Source organism: Magnolia sinica, chromosome 15 (assembly GCF_029962835.1).
Source record: "Magnolia sinica isolate HGM2019 chromosome 15, MsV1, whole genome shotgun sequence".
Taxonomy (NCBI): Eukaryota; Viridiplantae; Streptophyta; class Magnoliopsida; order Magnoliales; family Magnoliaceae; genus Magnolia; species Magnolia sinica.
In genome coordinates, this window is record NC_080587.1 from 54,273,727 (window position 1) to 54,293,046 (window position 19,320).

At 39.1% G+C, this 19,320-nt stretch overlaps 1 protein-coding gene and 1 non-coding gene across 2 annotated transcripts in view; one reads left to right on the forward strand and one right to left on the reverse strand.

Moving 5' to 3' along the window:
• The window catches only part of LOC131226939 (transcription factor MYB1-like), a 39,232-nt gene extending 38,159 nt beyond the window's left edge, over positions 1–1,073 (forward strand). The window contains exon 3 of the mRNA XM_058222636.1: positions 569–1,073. Coding sequence (XP_058078619.1) covers positions 569–1,073 — 505 coding nt within the window. The remainder of the gene's footprint in view (positions 1–568) is intronic.
• A 7,110-nt stretch (positions 1,074–8,183) lies between these two features.
• On the reverse strand, positions 8,184–8,289 carry LOC131228395 (small nucleolar RNA R71). Its single transcript, XR_009162897.1, has one exon. It is a non-coding gene; the product is annotated as a small nucleolar RNA R71 (small nucleolar RNA).
• Positions 8,290–19,320: the final 11,031 nt, after the last annotated feature.

A 19,320-nucleotide genomic window follows, 5' to 3' on the forward strand; every position in this document is an offset into this window, starting at 1 on the left:
GAGCAACGTGGAAGAATAAACTCAATTAATCGTTGGACTTTGAGTCGAGCACCGCTCGACTGGTTGAGCACCACCCTCAACCGGTCGAGCAAGGCACTCGACCGGTCGAGTGACGAGGAGAAAATCCCCATCCGATCATAGCCATTTACTTCGAGAATCGCATTAATTGATGATCCATCCAATTGGTGGCTTTCAAATAGACAGGAAAAAAAAAAAAAAGAGAGTCACTGATCAGAATACATGAGCTCGGAGACTGGCTCCTATGATCCCGGATGGTGCCCAACAGATGAGCTGTTCGGATCATCCAAACACGCATAGACGTCGATATTGATTCACACCAAGAAGTAGCGGTGAAGCTTTTAAATGGAATGTAGCCCTCAGAAGTTGAAGTCCTAGCAGTCCCGTTCTTCTAGAATTCAAGTACTCTTAAAAGTCAACAGACAACAAGGTCTCTCAAAACCACTTTTAGTAGCCCTGACCGTTGAAACGCTGAACTTGCTTGAGTACATTTACCTTTCTTGAGTTAGTAGTAATAACACTAACAGAAGTTCATGGGTCTCGTCTTCAGGTGGTCATTGATCGCAGGCAGGCTTCCGGGCAGGACTGCCAACGATATCAAGAACTATTGGAACTCCCACCTGAGCAAATCACTAGCTGCACGGGCTGCTCGCGTGGAAGCTAGCACCAGCATCAAGCGGGCCAAGGTTATCAAACCTCATCCTCGCGCTTTCTCTATCAATTCAAGGTGGTTATTGGAAAGAAAAAATTTTGTGGAACCCCAACCACGGGATAAAGTTAGCAAGTCCCCACTGAAATTACGTGAAGAGGAGCCAATGCTATCGCGGAAAAGCATCCTAGTTGAGGATGTGATGGAAAGTGGGGCCTTCACCACGGAACACAGGACAAAAGAGGAGTTGCCCGCGGGCTTTAGGGTTGAAGGCATTGAGGAGATCAGAGTGGAAACGAAAGAAGGCCACGTGGAAGATGAAGGGCATGGTTGGGATGACTTGCTTTTGGACGTGGATGTCTGGGGACTGTTAGACACCGAAAATGGAATAGAAATGCCAAGATAGTTAACATAGGTGATATCAGATGGCAAAAGGCAGGCCCCTCGGACTCCAGAAATTCACACCCCCTTGTGTTATTTCTACATCAGATTTGGTTGCAACTACTTGAGACGTAATATGATTGGCTGTAACAACTTAATATGTATCTTTTATCTCTCGTGACCTTTATGGTGGATCCCACTCTATGGCCATTTGTGAGGGAAAAAAAAACTTTTTATAACTAAACTCCTTTGTTTACATGTTTCCTTACCGGTTTATTGACATCGAGTGAAATCCTGAATTTTGAGCAGTTGAGAAATTGAAATTCAGAATTAGTAAAAGTAGGGTTGTTTAGCACTCATGAGAACACTGGATTTTAGTCAAAGGGTGGCTCAAATTTTAGAATTTTCATCCTTTTCAATTCCAAAGGAGACTATCTTGAAAAATCCAAAATTGTGGGGTCAACTCCAAATGTCATAACTATCATATTTCCTTCTCTTTTGCAGGTTGTTTGGCAGCATCATGAATTCGGTGATAATTGTTCGTAATCCGTAGTAAATGAAAAAAGTAGTTGTTCTTGGGTTGTTGTATAATTGTATTAAATGGAATCCATCTATCATTGTTTGGTAGGATTTGGATTAGATATAAGTATTGAATGAATATTGAATTGGGATTACATTCATTGCCACACATTTCACAGTACATTTGTAATATCTTCTCACCATGTTACCACACTTGTAAAAGAGAAGAGAGCACATACATAACGTCCTGAATTTCAAGAGTCTTGTATATACTCAGTTCCCAACATTCTAGGTGTTACTTTTATCTTGCATAAGCATTGTTTCATATTAGAATCATAATAGCATCAAATCGATCGTGAAGAACCAATACAAACATTGTATATATAGTCTAAAAGTAGAGTTATGATAATTGTTGATACTCAATTATTGCATATTTAATCCTTCAATTACATTAGTTATCCCGACATTTAAGCGTTAATTTGGTATAATTATATACATTTTTGTTATGAAATGAAAATATTGGATCTCCAGGATTAATGTGGCTAGAAGTCTCAGCAATTTTAGGTTCATCCATGTTTAGAGAGAAGGGAATGCCCTGGCTGATTAGATGGCCTGCTAAGGGAGTGCTCATCAATCCTCCTCATTTTTCTCCCTTCCTTCCCTGCTGAGATAAGAGGCCTTCTTTTCTTGGACAAAGTCGGGTTGGGGGTGATCAGGCTCCAAGAGTAGCTTGTCAATTTTTCCTATTTTCCCCTTTCCCCTGTTTTCCCCTTTGCGTTTCTTATGATAGGCTCCTCCCAAGTCTTTTTCTCTGGGGGTAGCTCGTATGTATATCGGGTTGTAGATTTATTCTCGGAATGAAATTCATCTTGGTTATAAATAAATAAATAAATATACACACACATACACACACATACACATTTTTGTTATGCAAGGTGATTCAAAAGCCTATGATGAATATGCACTTAAAAGGATAAATATAGAACTCAAAAGAAGATAATGAATAATTAGAGATTAGAAAGTCATTAATGAAGAATTCATATGCCAAAGTTCCAAGGAAAGCAATTGAGGAATGAAAGTAATCAAAGATTTGAAGTGAAGAAACCATAGAAAATGAATCCTAAAAATTCAAGGCCAGAAAAATCATATTCGGAAATTCCAAGGCCAGAAAACCATAGTTCTAAAAAATTATAGAAACAGACTTCAATGACATCGAAGTAAGTTTCGATGCCATCAAAGCTAACTTCAATTCCATCGAAGCCACTTTGATATCATCGACAAGATCATAAATTTTCTCAGTTGGTTGCTGGACATATATTCATGCACTCTTTGATGTCATTGAAGTCATGGTAATAACAGCAAAAATTCAAAGTTGGTTTGTGAACTTTTTCGAGGCAGTGTGAAAGATTGTGTTCCAATACTATTTAAAGGAGTCCATAGGCTATTCCAAATCATCTTCTAGGGTTTGGATAGGGAGACAATGCCTAGGTGAAGCGCCGACTATTGAGCATGAAATATTACATATTTTTCCCTACTTATTCCTTGATTCTATGAACATGATAGTGCCTAATCAATCTATTTTGACTTGTTTTCTCTTACGAGGTTATTTCGAGAGCTTTAGAGAAAATGACGCTTGAAGTGATGAATTAATGCTTAAAGGATCACCAAAGTGAGGCTTAGAGATTTGGAGGTCAATATTAAAGAAATTACATGCCAAAGATCCAATAAAACAAAGTGCAAAGGAGGAAAAAAGACTAGAAAAATCACGAAAACAATAGAAGAAACATAATGTTCAACTTATCTTTGATGCGACTTGTGAGGCCCGTATCCTAGCTCATACTGTTTCTTAGGCTTTCGCGGTCCTCTCGGTCGAATTCTGGCAACCCTCGACCTATAATTGGTATTTACACACGACCCTGAGTCGCATCCCGTAAATTTGAGTTGGCTTGACTCAAAACTTGTACCGTCACGACCACGTCGTCGCCGCGGTTCGAATGCCACGTCTCGTGTGTCAATGTGATGCTTAGATCATAAGTTGTGGCCTGCACATTATAATGGCTGTGGACCGCACATTGCAGGACCTACCTACCCATATGGCACCATTCCCTAGGAGGGTGATGTCATGTCCTTACAAGTAATAATGGCTCCTCTTCTTAAGTCAACACATCCCCTTACCTAGACATTTATGATGGCCTTACATTATCATGTCAAGCCATAACTTCTCTCCCTCTCTCTTATCTCTCTCTCCCTCCCTCTTTCTTCCTCATTCCTCATTGTAAGAGCCATGGACGTTCAAACCATCCCAAAAATCTACCCCTCTTCCACCTTGGATCCTCACCAATCTAGCCTTTATATCATCATCTCCACCATTGAAGAAGCTTCGTAAGGGCATTAGACCCTAAGGGTAGAAGTTGAAGGGGAAGATCTTGAAGTGGGTGCTTCTCTCTCTCTCTCTCTCTCTCTCTCTCTCTCTCTCTCTCTCTCTCTCTCTCTCTCTCTCTCTCTCTCTCTCTCTTTCCTTTTTTTATGATGAGTGTCCCACCTGATGATGCATGTAATATCCAGACCGTCCATCTAGTGGAATTAGCCCACCTTGTTGCCCACCATCCAGTAGCCACGCTGCATGATTTTTGGCCCGACCTGACTACGAAGAAGCACAAATATTGGATTGATCCAAATCAAGTGGGCCACGTCCATGTGGGACCCACCTTGATGAATATATATTCACAATGTCCGTCTAGTGTCTCTGGATGCTGGACGTGCTTAGTGAAGTGAGAACTGACAGTGGGTTGTACTCACAACAACACAATATATATATATATATATATATGTATATATACATTTAAGCTTTTTAGGTGGGCCACTTTTGTAGGCCTCACCTTGATGTATGGGTCTAATCGATGTCGTCAATTCTATTCCTCAGCTCATTTTAGACATTGAATTGAAATATGAGGCCAATCCAATTATCTGGTGGGCCATTTCATAGAAAACAATGATTCTGCCGTTAAAATCCACTCTGATGTTTCTACACACCAAAATACCTCGAATATTGGGCTCATTTAGCCTGTCATGAGCCATAGGATCCAATGGTTGGAGCGGATCCTCCTGACGTGGACCCCACCTATGAAAAACCTCCAAAAAAGTTTTTTTTTTTAAATAAAAAAATTATGCAAGGTAGCAAGCGCTGCCGCTGACGCCAGAGGATGCGCAGCAGCATCCTGCTGCTGCGTTATGGGTGAGAGAGGCAGGACCGTGGGTCCCAGCCGTAGGCCTCACCAAGATGCGTGTTGATAATCAGCACCATGCATCTAATGGGTCCCCTCTAACCAACGGGCCACCCCAAAAATCAGCCGCATGTGGAACTCAGGTGGCCCACACAGTAGGGAACAGTGGGGATTGAGCATTTACCATTGAAACCCCTTTTGATTGTCATAGAAGTTTTAGATCATTATGAAATTTGTTTCCTCTTCAATCCAGGTCTGTGTGACCTTACCAACAGATTAGATGGTAAATAAACGTTATAGTGGGCCCCACGTGGGACCCACCTCTGTGGAACGGACTGGCTCATGTACCTTACACTAGCTATATAGCTGCCGTACATGCGTAGGAAGTTCTGTGAGTATGATCACGAGGTATGTGTTTCATCCCACCATCCATCTAGATGGTGGGTACCACCTTGATGATGAAAACATCCAGACCATCCATAGTCTGGATGCTTGACACTAGCAGATGATAATAATAATAATAATAATAATAATAATAATAATAATAATAATAATAATAATAATAAATATGATATCATGTTAATATAATAATATAATATTATAATATATGATGGTGGACCCTGATGTACGTGGGACCCACCACATATGGAAGTAGATTGGCCGCTGTACTCACACCACCAAATGTGTGGGTCTGATCTAGACCATCCAACCTTTTGAACGGGTGAGATCCACCTTTATGAATGTATTTTATATCCACCCCGTACATCTGTTGTGGACGTGGGACCTGCCCCACACGTGTGACACGTGTGGGCAGGTGGGACCCACCTTGATGCATGTATTCTTTACCACAGCCGTCCATCTCCTCCTAGATGTTGGAGACCTCCCTTCCTTTTATATATATATATATTATAATATAATATATTATATATTTGATGGGCCACGTGTGTGGACCCCACCACGATGTGTATGTTTTATCTACACCATCCATTCATTAACTGGGACGGGCAGGAGCTTGGGTAGCCACCTTGATGTGTGGTTCACATCCACACCGTCTGGAGGTCTGGACGGTGGGGCCCACCTTGATAATTCATGCTTCACCTTTCTTGTCCATCTCCAGCGAATGGACCCACCCCAAACGTATGTGTTCTATCCAGTTCATCCACTCGTTTTGCTAGCATGGACACCACCATGATATATTTATTCCATATCCACACCATCCACAATGTTTGGACAGTGCTGGACATCGATTGGACGGTGCCAATTTACACGGATGATGTTTGGATAGGTGCTGATTTACATAAGCAATGTTTGGACGGTGCTGACTTACAGAGACAATGTTTGATGGTGCCGATTTACCTGGACAATGTTTGGACAGTGCCGATCATCATTAGTGGGCCATGTGACCCATGGAATGATAGTGTACAGTGATACACATGTTACACCTACAACTATTGAAATGAATTTTTGGTATGGTCCAAGCCCACTTGAAGCCCATTGGTGTGGCCCATCCATGAGGCCTGTCATGATGCATTTTTGAGGGCTCATATGATGGGGCCTACCTACCTTGTATTTAAGGCCCACATAATGGGGCCCACCTACTTGAATTTGAAGCCCATAAGTGAGGCCCATTATGATGTGTTCGAGGTCCATGTGGGGCGGCCCGTTGACGTACCTATTCGATGTATATTAGGCCCATTGGTGCTGCCTGTTGATGCAACCCACTTAATGTATATTTGAGGCCCAATGCGATGTATTTATGGTCCCTAAACCTCTGGGCAAGGTGTTGGAGAACTTTATACATATCAGTACGAATTAAGGTTGGAGGAAGAGGGCAAGGTGTTGGAGAACTTCAAGGAGTCTTCCATCTTCTCTGAATCCTCTGTTCGAGTTAGTTTTTCATATTTTATTTAAGAGTTTTAGTTTCAATCATGTCTTTGGTTGGCTAATCTCTTAGCTAGAGCTAAGAGGTGAAGCTTGTAGTTTATTTAGATGTTTATCTTAATTTGATTCAAGTTTATGGTTGAACTTTCATTGATTTATCGTTTGAATAAAGGAATATTTTCAATTTTCTGTGGTTTATTATTACTCCAATTAGAGTATATTCTTGGAAGGCTTTTAATATCTTCTTACCTATTTGTAATTGTCAGATCTATAAAATTCATAATTTACCATTGTCTCCTGGGCATGGTAGATTGTTGAATTCCCTGCGATCATTACATATTGGTGCTTCATGAGGGAACTAATCCAATGAAAAGTTCAGAATATGTTTTAACTATTATATCATCCAACTAAATAGGATAGGACTCCGATTCCAATTGTACTTCTTGAATCGAGTAAGGTTACATCATAATAGCTACAAATGGATCCTTAGTGCTCTAGTTTTCTATTATTATTAATAGTTTATTTACAATTGATCTCTCTTATTCCAAATTTTAGTTTAAATTCCGATTCTAGTTCTAGTTCCAGTTATTTCAGAATATGTACAAGGTAAGTCCCTGTAGATTCGACCTCAATCTTACTAAGTTATTACTACAACGCAGCCCTGCACTTGGGGTTGTGAACAAGTTTTTGGAACCATTGCTGGGGACTTCGGTTGCATTTTTTTAAAATTCATTAGTATTGGAATTAGTTTAGGATTATGGCTAATGTTTTGCTGTATTTTTAGGTTAGGTTTTTCTCAATTTGTTTTTAGAAACTAAACTTTTTTTCGATTTTGTAGCAATTATCATAGCAACTCCAATATGGTAACTCCTCTCTAAATCTTTTCTTTTCAGATTTCTTAATTATGTAGTTCTCTTTTTCTTAGGTTTATTTATTTAGAACTTGAGGGCTGAGAGTGTTTCATGCTGAAGTAGGTACGTGACAACACTCTACGTCTCTTAAGTGAAAGAGGATTGGTCGAAGGATTGCCTATCCATCACCAGATTAGACATCATCTACGACCCTTAGAGTTAATAGAAACGATGGCTGTGAATCAACCACACCAATCCATGGAGGAACGCCAAGATGAGAATGAGGTGCACAATGTCCCTGCACCAAGAACTTTGCGAGATTATCTCCAACCAGTAATGATAAGTACACCTTCCTACATGGTGTTGCTACTTAATGCAGGAAACGTGGACTTCAAGCTAGAAGTGATCCAACTACTCCCAAAGGTTCATGGATTTGATTCTGAAAGTTGATATCTTCACATTAAAGGGTTTGATGAAAGAATAACAACCTTGCACTTTCAAAACATTTTTTAGGACACATTAAGATTAAAATTATTTCCATTCTGTCTAAGAGAAAAATCCAAGTCATGGCTTCATTCTCTACGGCTAAGATCAATAGGGACATGGGCTGAGATGACTCGAGAGTTCTTTAAAAAGTTCTTTGCGATTTACAAAACTAAGACCCCGAGGAGAGCAATAATGAATTTCTCCCAAAAAGAAGAAGAGACCTTCTTCCAAAGGTGGGAGAGATTTAAAGACCTTTTGAACTCTTGCCCACATCATGGATATAAAATCTAGCGGGTAATAAGCTTTTTCTATGATGGACTAACTTCGTCCATGCGCTAATTCGTAGAGATGATGTGCAATGGAGAATTCATAAACAAAGAAGTTGATGACGCGTGAGATTATTTTGATATGCTCGTTGAAAACGCACAGTCATGAGATACCTCATCAAAAGCCACAACTTCTAGGCCGACCCAATCAAGAGAGAAAGGAGGAATTTAGGTCTTAAGCAAAGAAGATGATGTAAGTGCTAGGGTGGCTAACCTCACAAGAAAGGTGAAAGCCATGGAACAAAGGAAAGTAGAGACGATTAAACTCGAGGAGACCGTTAAAGTTGTATGTGGGATTTGTGCCAGTAACAACACTTGACACAAGATTGTCCCACAATTCCTATGTTTCAAGAGTTATTACATTAGCAATCGAATGTCACAAACAATTATCAAAGGCCCTTCAACATCTCAATCTCAAATACATATAACCCTAGTTGGAAGAACCATCCTAATTTCAGTTGGAGGAGTGGTCAAATGGCTGACACAAACAGAAATTCTCAAGGGGCATTTCCTCAAGTTCCTAGCCAGTAAAGACCCCAAGAGGATCTGGTTCTTAAGAACATTCAAAACCAAGAGCTCTTCAATCAAAATACTTGACAAGCATTCCTAGATCTTAGCAAGTCCATTCAAAGGATTGAGTCACACCTAGCAATTAGGGAGAAAGGGAGACTTTCATCCCAACCTCTCTCTAATCTAAAATCACAATGGGAGATAAGTAACCGGGCTCTCCAAATCAGCATGTGTAACAAACTAAATCCATCACCACTCTTAAAAGTGGAAAGAAAATAGACAATACCATCCTGACAAGGGCTAAGAAGCCTAAGGACTTAGAAGAATTTTAGGAGAACGATGAAATTAGTGACATCTCACATGAGAAAGAACTAGAAACCTAATACAAGCCAGTTTCACCGTTCCCACAACTGTTGATTTCACCTAAGCCTTTAGTTAACACTCAGGACATGTTAGAGGTGTTTAAATAGGTGAAAGTTAATATCCCTCTATTATATGTCATTAAAAAATTCCCTCAAATGCCAAGTTCTGGAAAGATCTATGCATTACCAAAGGGTGGAAAAATATACAAAAGAAAATCTTTTTGACAAACAAAGTGAGTGCCATCCTCAAGCAAGATGTGACACAAAAATACAAGGATCCCGGTATCCTAGCCATCACTTGTGTAATTAGGAATCACTAGATCGAAGATTCACTCCTTGACTTGGGGGCAAGTGTAAATTTAATCCCTTACTCGTTCAACGAACAACTGGGTCTAGGTGAATTAAAACACACCCGGACCACACTACAACTTGCTGATTGATCAGTTCATGCACCGAGTGGGATGATTGAGGACATGTTAGTCCAAGTCAATAAATTCTACTATTCAATGCATTTTATCATTTTGGATACTTAGCCCATCACGGATGTGAGTACTCAGATTCCCGTCATTCTTGGTTGCTCATTCCTAGCTACATCAAATTTCATCATCAATTTTAGGAATGGAGTTATGAACTTATATTTTAGGAACATGACATTAGAGATGAACATTTTTCTCAATATGAGAAAAAATTAGAGAATGTTGACAATACCTATGATGTTAACATGATCGATTCATTTGTGGAAGATAGAGCACTCTTGACTCTATACTTTGACCCTTTGAAGACATGCTTAGTCCACTCTCTTGATTTAGATGATGACATGATTAGAGAGATGGATGCCTTGCTTAATGCAATACCGGTACTTGAAATTAACCGGTGGAGGCCACAATTTGAGACTTTGCCCCAAACTAATACAATGCCTCTACCGTTTAGTCTCAAGGAACTGAAGCTTGACCTGAAACATTTACCGTACAATCTTAAATATGTCTACTTAAGTCAATATGAGACATACTCGATGGTGATTTCCTCCCACCTTGATGAAAAATAAGAAAGTATACTTATTTCTACTCTTAAGGAACATATGGGAGCCCTTGAATAGACGATTGCAGACCTCAAGGGAATTGACCCTGTGATTTGTACTCACCTCATTCACTTAGAGGATAATGTAAAAACCTCTTTACAACTACAACGCCCCTTTAATCCAAGCATGAAGGAAATGTTTAAGGCCGAGGTACTTAAATTATTGGATGTGGGTATTATATACTCTATATCTGACAATCAATTGGTGAGTCCAATATAGGTAGTTCCTAAGAAGACTGAAATCACTATCATAGCCAATGCTAATAATGAACTCATGACAACTAGAGTCACTACTGGTTGGAGGATGTGCATTGACTAAAGGAAACTGGATATGGTTACAAGGAAAGACCACTTTCCTTTACCTTTCATTGATCAAATATTAGAAAGATTAACTGGTCACTCTTACTGCTATTTCCTGGAAGGGTATTCGGGCTACAATCAAATAGAGATAATCCTTAAAGATCAAGAGAAGACCATGTTCACATGCCCCTTTAGCGCATTTTCTTATCAAACGATACAATTCGGATTATGTAATGCCCCTAACACATTTCAGCGGTTTATTTTGAGCATATTTTCATATATATAGTGGGGCAATATTTAGAGGTCTTTATAGACAATTTCTCTGTCTTTGGTCCATCCTTTAGCGAATACCTTAAACATCTTAAACTTGTGCTGAAGAGATGTGGAGAAAAAAATCTTGAGCAGAATTGGGAAAAGTGCTACTTCATGGTTCCTGAGGGAATAGTTCTTGGAGACATAATATCATCTAAGGGAATTGAGGTGGATAAGGCTAAAATTGACTTAAACTCCAACCTACCTCTACCCAAAAGCATACATGACATGCGATCCTTTCTAGCACACGCTGTGTAAGACCAACAACTTCGCTAAGCTTATCGTATGCTTCTACTCAAACAATGGCATGGTCTTGGGGGACCAGATCAACAAGTTTTGATTGTTACCCTATTTTTTATACTACAATACTCCAAGACTTGTACCCTAGAGACGTGCAAGCGTTACAATTCCAACACCGCACAGCACGTCCCATTGCAATCCCTAGTTTAGAAGTCGTAGTTTTGGGCATAATCCGAGGTGGGTCGCGCAACGCACATGGGCCCCACTTGCACAAATCCATATGTTGACAAATCAACTAATCAATCCATCAATCCATCAATCAACCCATCCATCACTCATGTCACTCTCTCCCCATTAGTCAAATAAGTTTATGCCTTTCTAATGCAACATATACCCCTACCTATGCTAACCATCATTCTTTCCTTCTTTTTCTCCCCAATTTACCCTTTCTCTTTTCATAATTCCCTATCTACCTAAAAATCTCTACCACGAAAACTCCCTAACTCCCTCTCATTTCTACCATTTTCTAGCAAGCATAGAAAAAGGTTAAGAGAGAAAGAGAGAAAAAAAAAAGATTAAGGAGAGATTAAGAGACAGAAAGAAAAGAAAGAAAGATTAGGGAGAGATTAAAAGAAAAGAAAGAGTACTTGAGAGGGAATTATGAAGGATCAAGAGAGTAAGAGAAAAGATAAAAGAGTGATTAAAAAAGGTTATAGGTGGAAAGGAGCATGGTGGATCGTCAAATCATCGATCTGAGCCGATCCAACCGCCCATCCTTCTAAGTGAGTGCATGGGAGGGTTAAAACCTTCCCCTTCTTTGTGATTTTTTCTATTTCAGTGTGGCCACAAAGGTGGGACCCACCTTGATCATGTATTGAGTACGTGGTGGACCCTATAGTGGGGAGGGAACCCGATGGCCAAATCTCTTTTCCTTCATTTTCCTTTCTTTTCTTACTTTTATGGTGTTGTGGGTCCCACAAGTGAGCCACACTATTGGAAAGTGTGCTCTGCATGCTAGCACGGTGTGGACCACCTTGTGTGGCCCACACTGATGTGTATTCTCCATCTAACTCATGACTTAGGACGAATTTTTGGTGGTGGAATGGGTATTGAAATTGATTGATCTAAAGCTCCTTGTGGCCATCTTAAGCTAGCCAACTTGTTGGATGATTCGAATCTCTTGTATGGACCGAACTACATGCTAGATTTCAATACACACACACACACACACACACACACACACACACACACACACACACACACAAAAAGGTCTAAATGTTGGACGTTCTCAGCGTCGGTGACGCTAGAAGGGTGGGGAAAGGTGGAGCATCCACTCGTGGGTCCCACCATAACTTATATGTTTGATTATACCGTACATCCATTTTTTTTCAACTTATTTTGGTTGTTTGTCCCAAAAATGAAGTAATCATGTATCTCAGGTGAGTAACACCACATGCCTGAGGGTTAATGGTTGGGAACACTCACACCTAACTGAGGCCATTTGCATGGGCTGTGGAATGGATTTCCACTCGTGGGACCCATATTGATGTATTCTTAGATCCACACCATCCATCCATCTCCTGGCTAATTTTAGCCATGGATCCCGAGAATCAAGCCGATCCAACCATCGGGTGGACCACACCATAGCCCACGATGGGTGGGAGCACCCCCTCATGTAAGCCATCAAGCGTGGGGTGGGGGCATCCCAACCGTGGAGCCCATCTTGATTTATATGTTTAATCCACACCATCCGCCACCTTCTCCATATTATTTTAGACAATGAGCTGAAAAATGAGACATCCGAGTCTCGAGTGGTTTGCACAAAGGGAAATAATGTCCCACTATTGGAACTTTCTAAGGCCTACTGTTGTGTGTGTATGTGATGAAACCTACCCAACATTGGATTCCTTTAGTCCACAAAGAGATGGCCGACATAATGGACAGAATGGATTATCCACTCGTGTACCCCACATAGTAGAACACAAAAACACATAAAGGAAGAAAGAAAAGCAAAAAAGAATGGAAGTGTCAATGGGGCGCCTATAATGTGAGGGCAGAAGCCTCCTTGGGCTGCCCCCACTTGTGGACCCCACAATGACATATATGTTTAATCTACACCGTCCACCATCTCCATTAGATAATTTTAGGCCATGGGCCAAAATTTAAGGCAGATCCGAGTCTCGAGTGGGCCATAGTAAGGGGGATAGTGCCCATTTGTTGAAACCTTCTAGGGCCTATTATGATCAAGTTGATCATCCAAATCACCCCAAACAAGAGTCTATTTGACCCCACTCGAGTTAACCAAGATGGTGGATGAATTAGATCATTCACTTGGGGCCCACCTTAATAGTGTATGCAATACATAAAACAAATATAATACTAATAATAATAATAATAATAATTTAGTGAATGTCATGCACGTAGGCAGGAACCATTCTTGAAAAATTTTGGATCTCACATGTGGGACCCATCTTGATGTATATATCTAATCTAATCCATCCACCGACTTCTCTAAATCATTTTAGGACATGGGCCGAAAGATGAGACAAATTCGAGTCTCAAGTGGGCCACACAGAGGGAAACAAAACTTGTTGTTGAAACCTTCTAAGGCTTGGTGTGGGGTCCCTGTTCATGCAAACCACTCCCAGTCAGGCCCATTGGGCTCCGCTTGAGCTAACCTATGCGGTGAACGAAGTATATCATCCTTGTGGGGTAGCCACTTTGATGGTGTGACCAAAACCAAACATGTATTTAATAAAGGAAACTGAGACCTTCAGCCAGTGTCTTGGGCTAGTGGACGCCCACTCAGGGTGTGGAGTGGGGCCCACACATGATGAGACAGGGCCACACCACTAGAAACAGTGGGGACAATGATATCCACTGTTGCAACTTTTATGTGGCCCATCATGTGGATTGTATGAAATTTAATGGTGGCAAAGGCAACACATGACTTGTACCCTACCGAAGTGTAGCCAGGAGGTAGGGAAGATACAACTATCAGCTTGATTCAAAGCATTTTGGGGCCACACAAAGGGACCCACTGCGCACACTATCCAGCAAGGCTCACCTTGTGGGGCCACCCCAATGTATTTGTTTGATCCATGCCACCCATCTGTCCATCTAGCTCATTTTAGGATGGGGCCCAAAAATGAGGCCAATTCATATCTCAGGTGGGTCACACCTCAAGGAATAGAGGGACAATAGTGACCTTTCCAGGACCCACCATGATGTCTGTATTTTATCCACGCAAAAACTCGTTCACAACCTCAAGTGTAGGGTCACAATGTAGTAATAATCTTGATGAGACCGAGGTCAACTCCATAGGGACTAATCTTGTGTGTTTCTAAAATTAATTAGAAGTAGAACTAGAAGAAGATGTAAAACTAATTCTGAAGTAATTGAGAGAGTAATTGAGAATTAAGTAACTAAAATTAAGAATTTAAAGGTGGGAACTAGGGTGTCAAGGATCCACTTGTAGTGATCAGGAAGCCCTCTTTCTTGATTCAAGTAACACAATTAGAATTGGAGCCCTATCCTATCCAATTAGAAAATACATCAATAAAACTAAATCTGAACTTCCATTGACCTAATTCTCAATGAAGGAGAACTATGATAATTGGCAAGGATTCCATCACCAAACCATGCCCAGGAGACAATGACAAACAACAGGATTTACCAATCCCATAATCTCAGAGTATGATAATTATAAAGATTAGGAAAGATTTCATCACCCTACCATGCCCAAGGGATAATGGTGAACAACAGGACTTACTAATTTCACAATCTCAAATCAAGAAAAGAAGATACTCAAAGCAATTGTAGATCTATTTTAATTTGAGTCACAATAAAACATTAAACACTGAAAGTATTCCTTAAATATCAAATTAGAATCTATGGAGTTCAACAAAAACATGAATCAAAGCAATAGAAACATCTCATCATGCTATAAGCTTCACCTCTTAGCCCTAGCTAAGAGGTTTAGCCAACTATAGACATGATTGGATCTAAAACCCTAGAAGAAAGCATGAAAATAACTAAGAAGAAGAAAAACTCTTGGTGACGGCTTCTCTAGCCTTTTGCTCGACTCCTCAAACCATAAAAGATTCCTAGGAACATCCTAGGGAGTCCTATTTATAGTTGTGGAACTTTAACTTTCACACCTAGTTGGAAAACTCTAGAAATCGTCTTAAATTTACACAGTTTGCTAAAATAGACTTCTTTACGCAGTTTCCTAAAATAGACTTCACTACGCGCAATTTCACAAAATGATCCAGAGTTTCAAAATATGCTTTTTAAGAACGATTTCAGGATTCTTTTTCTTCACTTTAAATCTTTGATTCTCTTCATTCCTCACTTGGTTTTCTTAGATCTTTGGCATGTGAATTCTTCAATCTTGGTCTCCTAAGATCCATCTCTTGCTTTGGTAATTCTTGAGCATCAAATCCATGCTTTTAGTACCCTTTTCAATTCAAGCTCTTAAATTCACCTTACAACATAAACATGAGTAAAATAAAATATTAAGCATTATTATGTTCATAAAACTAAGAGATAAATGGGGGATAATATGTAATATTTGACCCTCAATACAATCTTCAGTCAGCATTTTTCTAGTCCCGGGCAAAGTATGCGAAAAATATTTCGAGAAATACAGGATAAACTCTATATGCTCAAGTGGTTTTTTAAAAAAATCTAGATAATAGAATTCTAAAATACATCAATGTTGTGTATTACCTTCTCCTAAACTCTAGCACTCGGTAAGTTTCATAATCAAGTTTAAAGCATTAATCCTCCAATTAGAATAATTCCAAACATTAAATTCCATGGGTGTATAATGAAGTCTAGATTTAGCACAATCAGAGGTTTAATTCGTCACTTTCATGATAACATTTATAATTAAAAGAGCATTCAAAACAACCAAAACCTAAACCAAAACTTACCTTACAGTTCATCTTTTAGTTCCCACTTTTATTCTTCCAGCTTTTGATTTTTTTCATCAATGGCTTTCACGCTATGCCAACCCTTTTCGATGACAACTTTTTTTTTAACAAGGTATTTTCTTTTTCTTTCTTTTCAATTCTTCCCATTAAACATGACGAACAAATTCCCCAAGTTGGTTCCTTCTATGCTTAATAATCATCAAGTTAACAATTTAATATCAAACTTATACTTTAATGTGTAAGCTGGATGTGACATGTGAAATCATGACTCAATCAATATTTAAAACTTCTAATCGAGGTTCAAAGACTTAACTTAATTTTGAGATCTCCCATGTGACTAAAATCTAAGATACATAAGGCATCAACATTAAGTATCTTGTAATTGTAATTCATGGATTAACTTTAAGATCACTTAAATTTGCAGAAAATTAAATTTTCTCAAATTTTCACAACTTCGCCCAAAGACTAAGAAAACAACTAATTAACCTGCCTAATCCACACCCCCAACCTAAAATCTACATTGTCCTCAATGTAAAAGAGATAAGCATTTAATGCAAATGAGGCAACGAAAAGAAAAGGGAAGTGGTGAAAAGGTAGTACCTGAAGAAGGAATTCTGAGTTTTTTTTTCTTTTTCTCCAAAATATCTCAATGTGAAGAGGGTTAACACGAGAATTAAACCATCAGAAAGCAAACTTTCTTAAATAATAAAAAGCAAACTATCATAAACGGCAAAAAGAAAACTATCTTAAATGGTGAAAAGTAAACTATCCTAATCCTAAATTCTTTGAAAGAAATAAACCTAACTAGGAAAATAGGGGAAAGCTACTTAGTCGTGCCACAAGGTTCCTCCTCCGGCTAGTATCTTGATAAATTTCTCAGTAAGTTTTGTAACAAGATCATCTAAAAGCCCTTTTTGCAATAGGCTTGGCTGCCCTGGAGCATGATTTTTCAGAGAAATTTGTGGACCTCAGCATAAAGTTTCCTTTTGATCTCCTGAGGTTTCCAAAGTACATATGATTCACCTGAGACAGAAAGTTTCAGAGTTAACGCAACATGGTGAATCAGAGACTACAAGTAGATAAAATTCAAAGAAATTCTCAGTAAATGATGTAGTCTTAACATATTCCGAAGTTTCAGCCTTCGATTCAAATTTTAGCTCCCCCTCCCTTAATGGTAAACATTCAAGATCTATCGAAGGAGGGCCTTCAGAATAAGGGTTCTCTCAGTCAATAACAACCACCGAGGTATTATTTTGGAAGACATCAATTATTTCTTTTATCATGGGATCATTTAAATTTACAAAATAATCCCATGATAAAAGATAAGCTCATTTTTTACATTGAGGTTTGTGATGATATGCTTAATGATTCCTTTGTCTTCTTTTAGAATAGAGGGAAACATAATCTCTTGCTCTTTACCTTGGTGAGAGTCAATTTTCACCAAATACATCTCACCCTGCCCTATAGAGATAGATTGTGGATCAGTAGGCGCATTGATGTGAAGACTCTATTCATTGTATTACTCAGTAGAGACATTATATCGTCAAGTGTTGACGGTTCAAAAGGTGGTCTTAACTAAGTGGTTTCAAATTCCAGAGTCATCTCGGGTAACTTGTCCATCTCCCTAATCATATTATAATTTAAATCAAGGGAGTGGTCTACACACGCCTCAAAAGGGTCATGCGGTTCACTTGGAAGGGATTCTTCCTTCACATGTAAGGCAAACATGTCAGATGGGTGGAGTAGATCATTATAATCGACAATGTCATGTATCATGTGATCACTTTCCTAAACCATAATTCAAATCGATTCTAGTGAATCTTGGGCTGTAAACTCATGATTATCATCCTAATACTTATCATCTTCCAATTCAGTATAGTTCACAAGTAGGATGAGATTACTTTCCTCACACTGTTTTCCTAGGTTGAGTTGAGGCTTAAATAAACTAGCCTCTTCCTCCTCATTGAAGTTAAGCATGTCATATGATTGAAGCATGTCAGTATCATTATATTTGAAAGACAGCCATGTCTCTTAATCATTCCTTTGGACACTCATCGAGATAGACTTTTCGGGAAATTAAGTCGTATTCTCATTAACACAATCCAACTCTTCATTCTCAATTTCAGTACTCTCCATAAGCGAGTTAGGATCACTTTCCTTGCATTATGTTTCTAAATTGGGTTAAGATTATGATAACCTAGCTTCTTCAACCTTATCGAAGTACAATTCAATCGCTTCCAATGATTTCATTAGCCTACAACAAGTTGGTTGAACTGTTCTTGATAGTCCATGAAATTCAAACATGAATCTTCTTGGATCGTTTCTGGTTGGATTTCAAAGGTAAGGGATCCAAGAGAATAGTTAGTATAATCAATTGTTGGTTCATCTCTCCAATGTTGTTGTTTTCACTGATCATAGTCGTACAGGTCATAGGTGGGAGAGTCTGATGGTTATTGGTCAATATTATCACCATAATATAATCTTTTATTGTTTTCTTCTGTCTGATGGGTGATAATATTTCTCACTCCCATAATTATGATAACCCTAACAATTACGTACTGTTTTCTTAATCTGTGGGGTATAATTATTCTCCTGCCTATGATTGCATAAGGACTTTTTAACCGGTGGTGCATTGTATTCCAGTTGGTTCTCGATGATGGTTTCAGAAAATTTTTGAGACATAGGTTGTTTCCTAACATAATCATCTGATAGCCCTTCACAATTTCTCGCATTCTCTAAAACTAGCTTAACATACTGACGTTATCACTCTTGTACATACATGGTGAAACCCTAATCATGAACCTAATTGTTCACAACCCTAAGTGTAGGGTCGCGATGTAGTAATAATCTCGGGGAGACCAAGGTCGAATCCACAGGGACTAATCTTGTGTGCATTCTGAAAGTAACTAAAACTAGAACTAGAAAAAGATGTGGATCTAATTCTAAAGTAGTTGAGAGAATAATTATGATTAAGTAATTAAAACTTGTAAATTCGAAATTGGGAAACCAGGGTTTCCAAGGATCCACTTGTAGAGATCAAAGAGATTTATGCTTGATTCAAGTCACATGATTGGAATCAGAGTCCTATCCTATCCAATTGGAAGATATTTTAGTAAAATCAAATCTGAAATTCCTTTGACCTAATTCTCAATAGATGAAAGGTATGAGAATTGGAAGTGATTCCATCAAAAAATCATGCCCAGAAGACAAGGCAAACAACAGCAATTTACCAATCCCATAACCAATC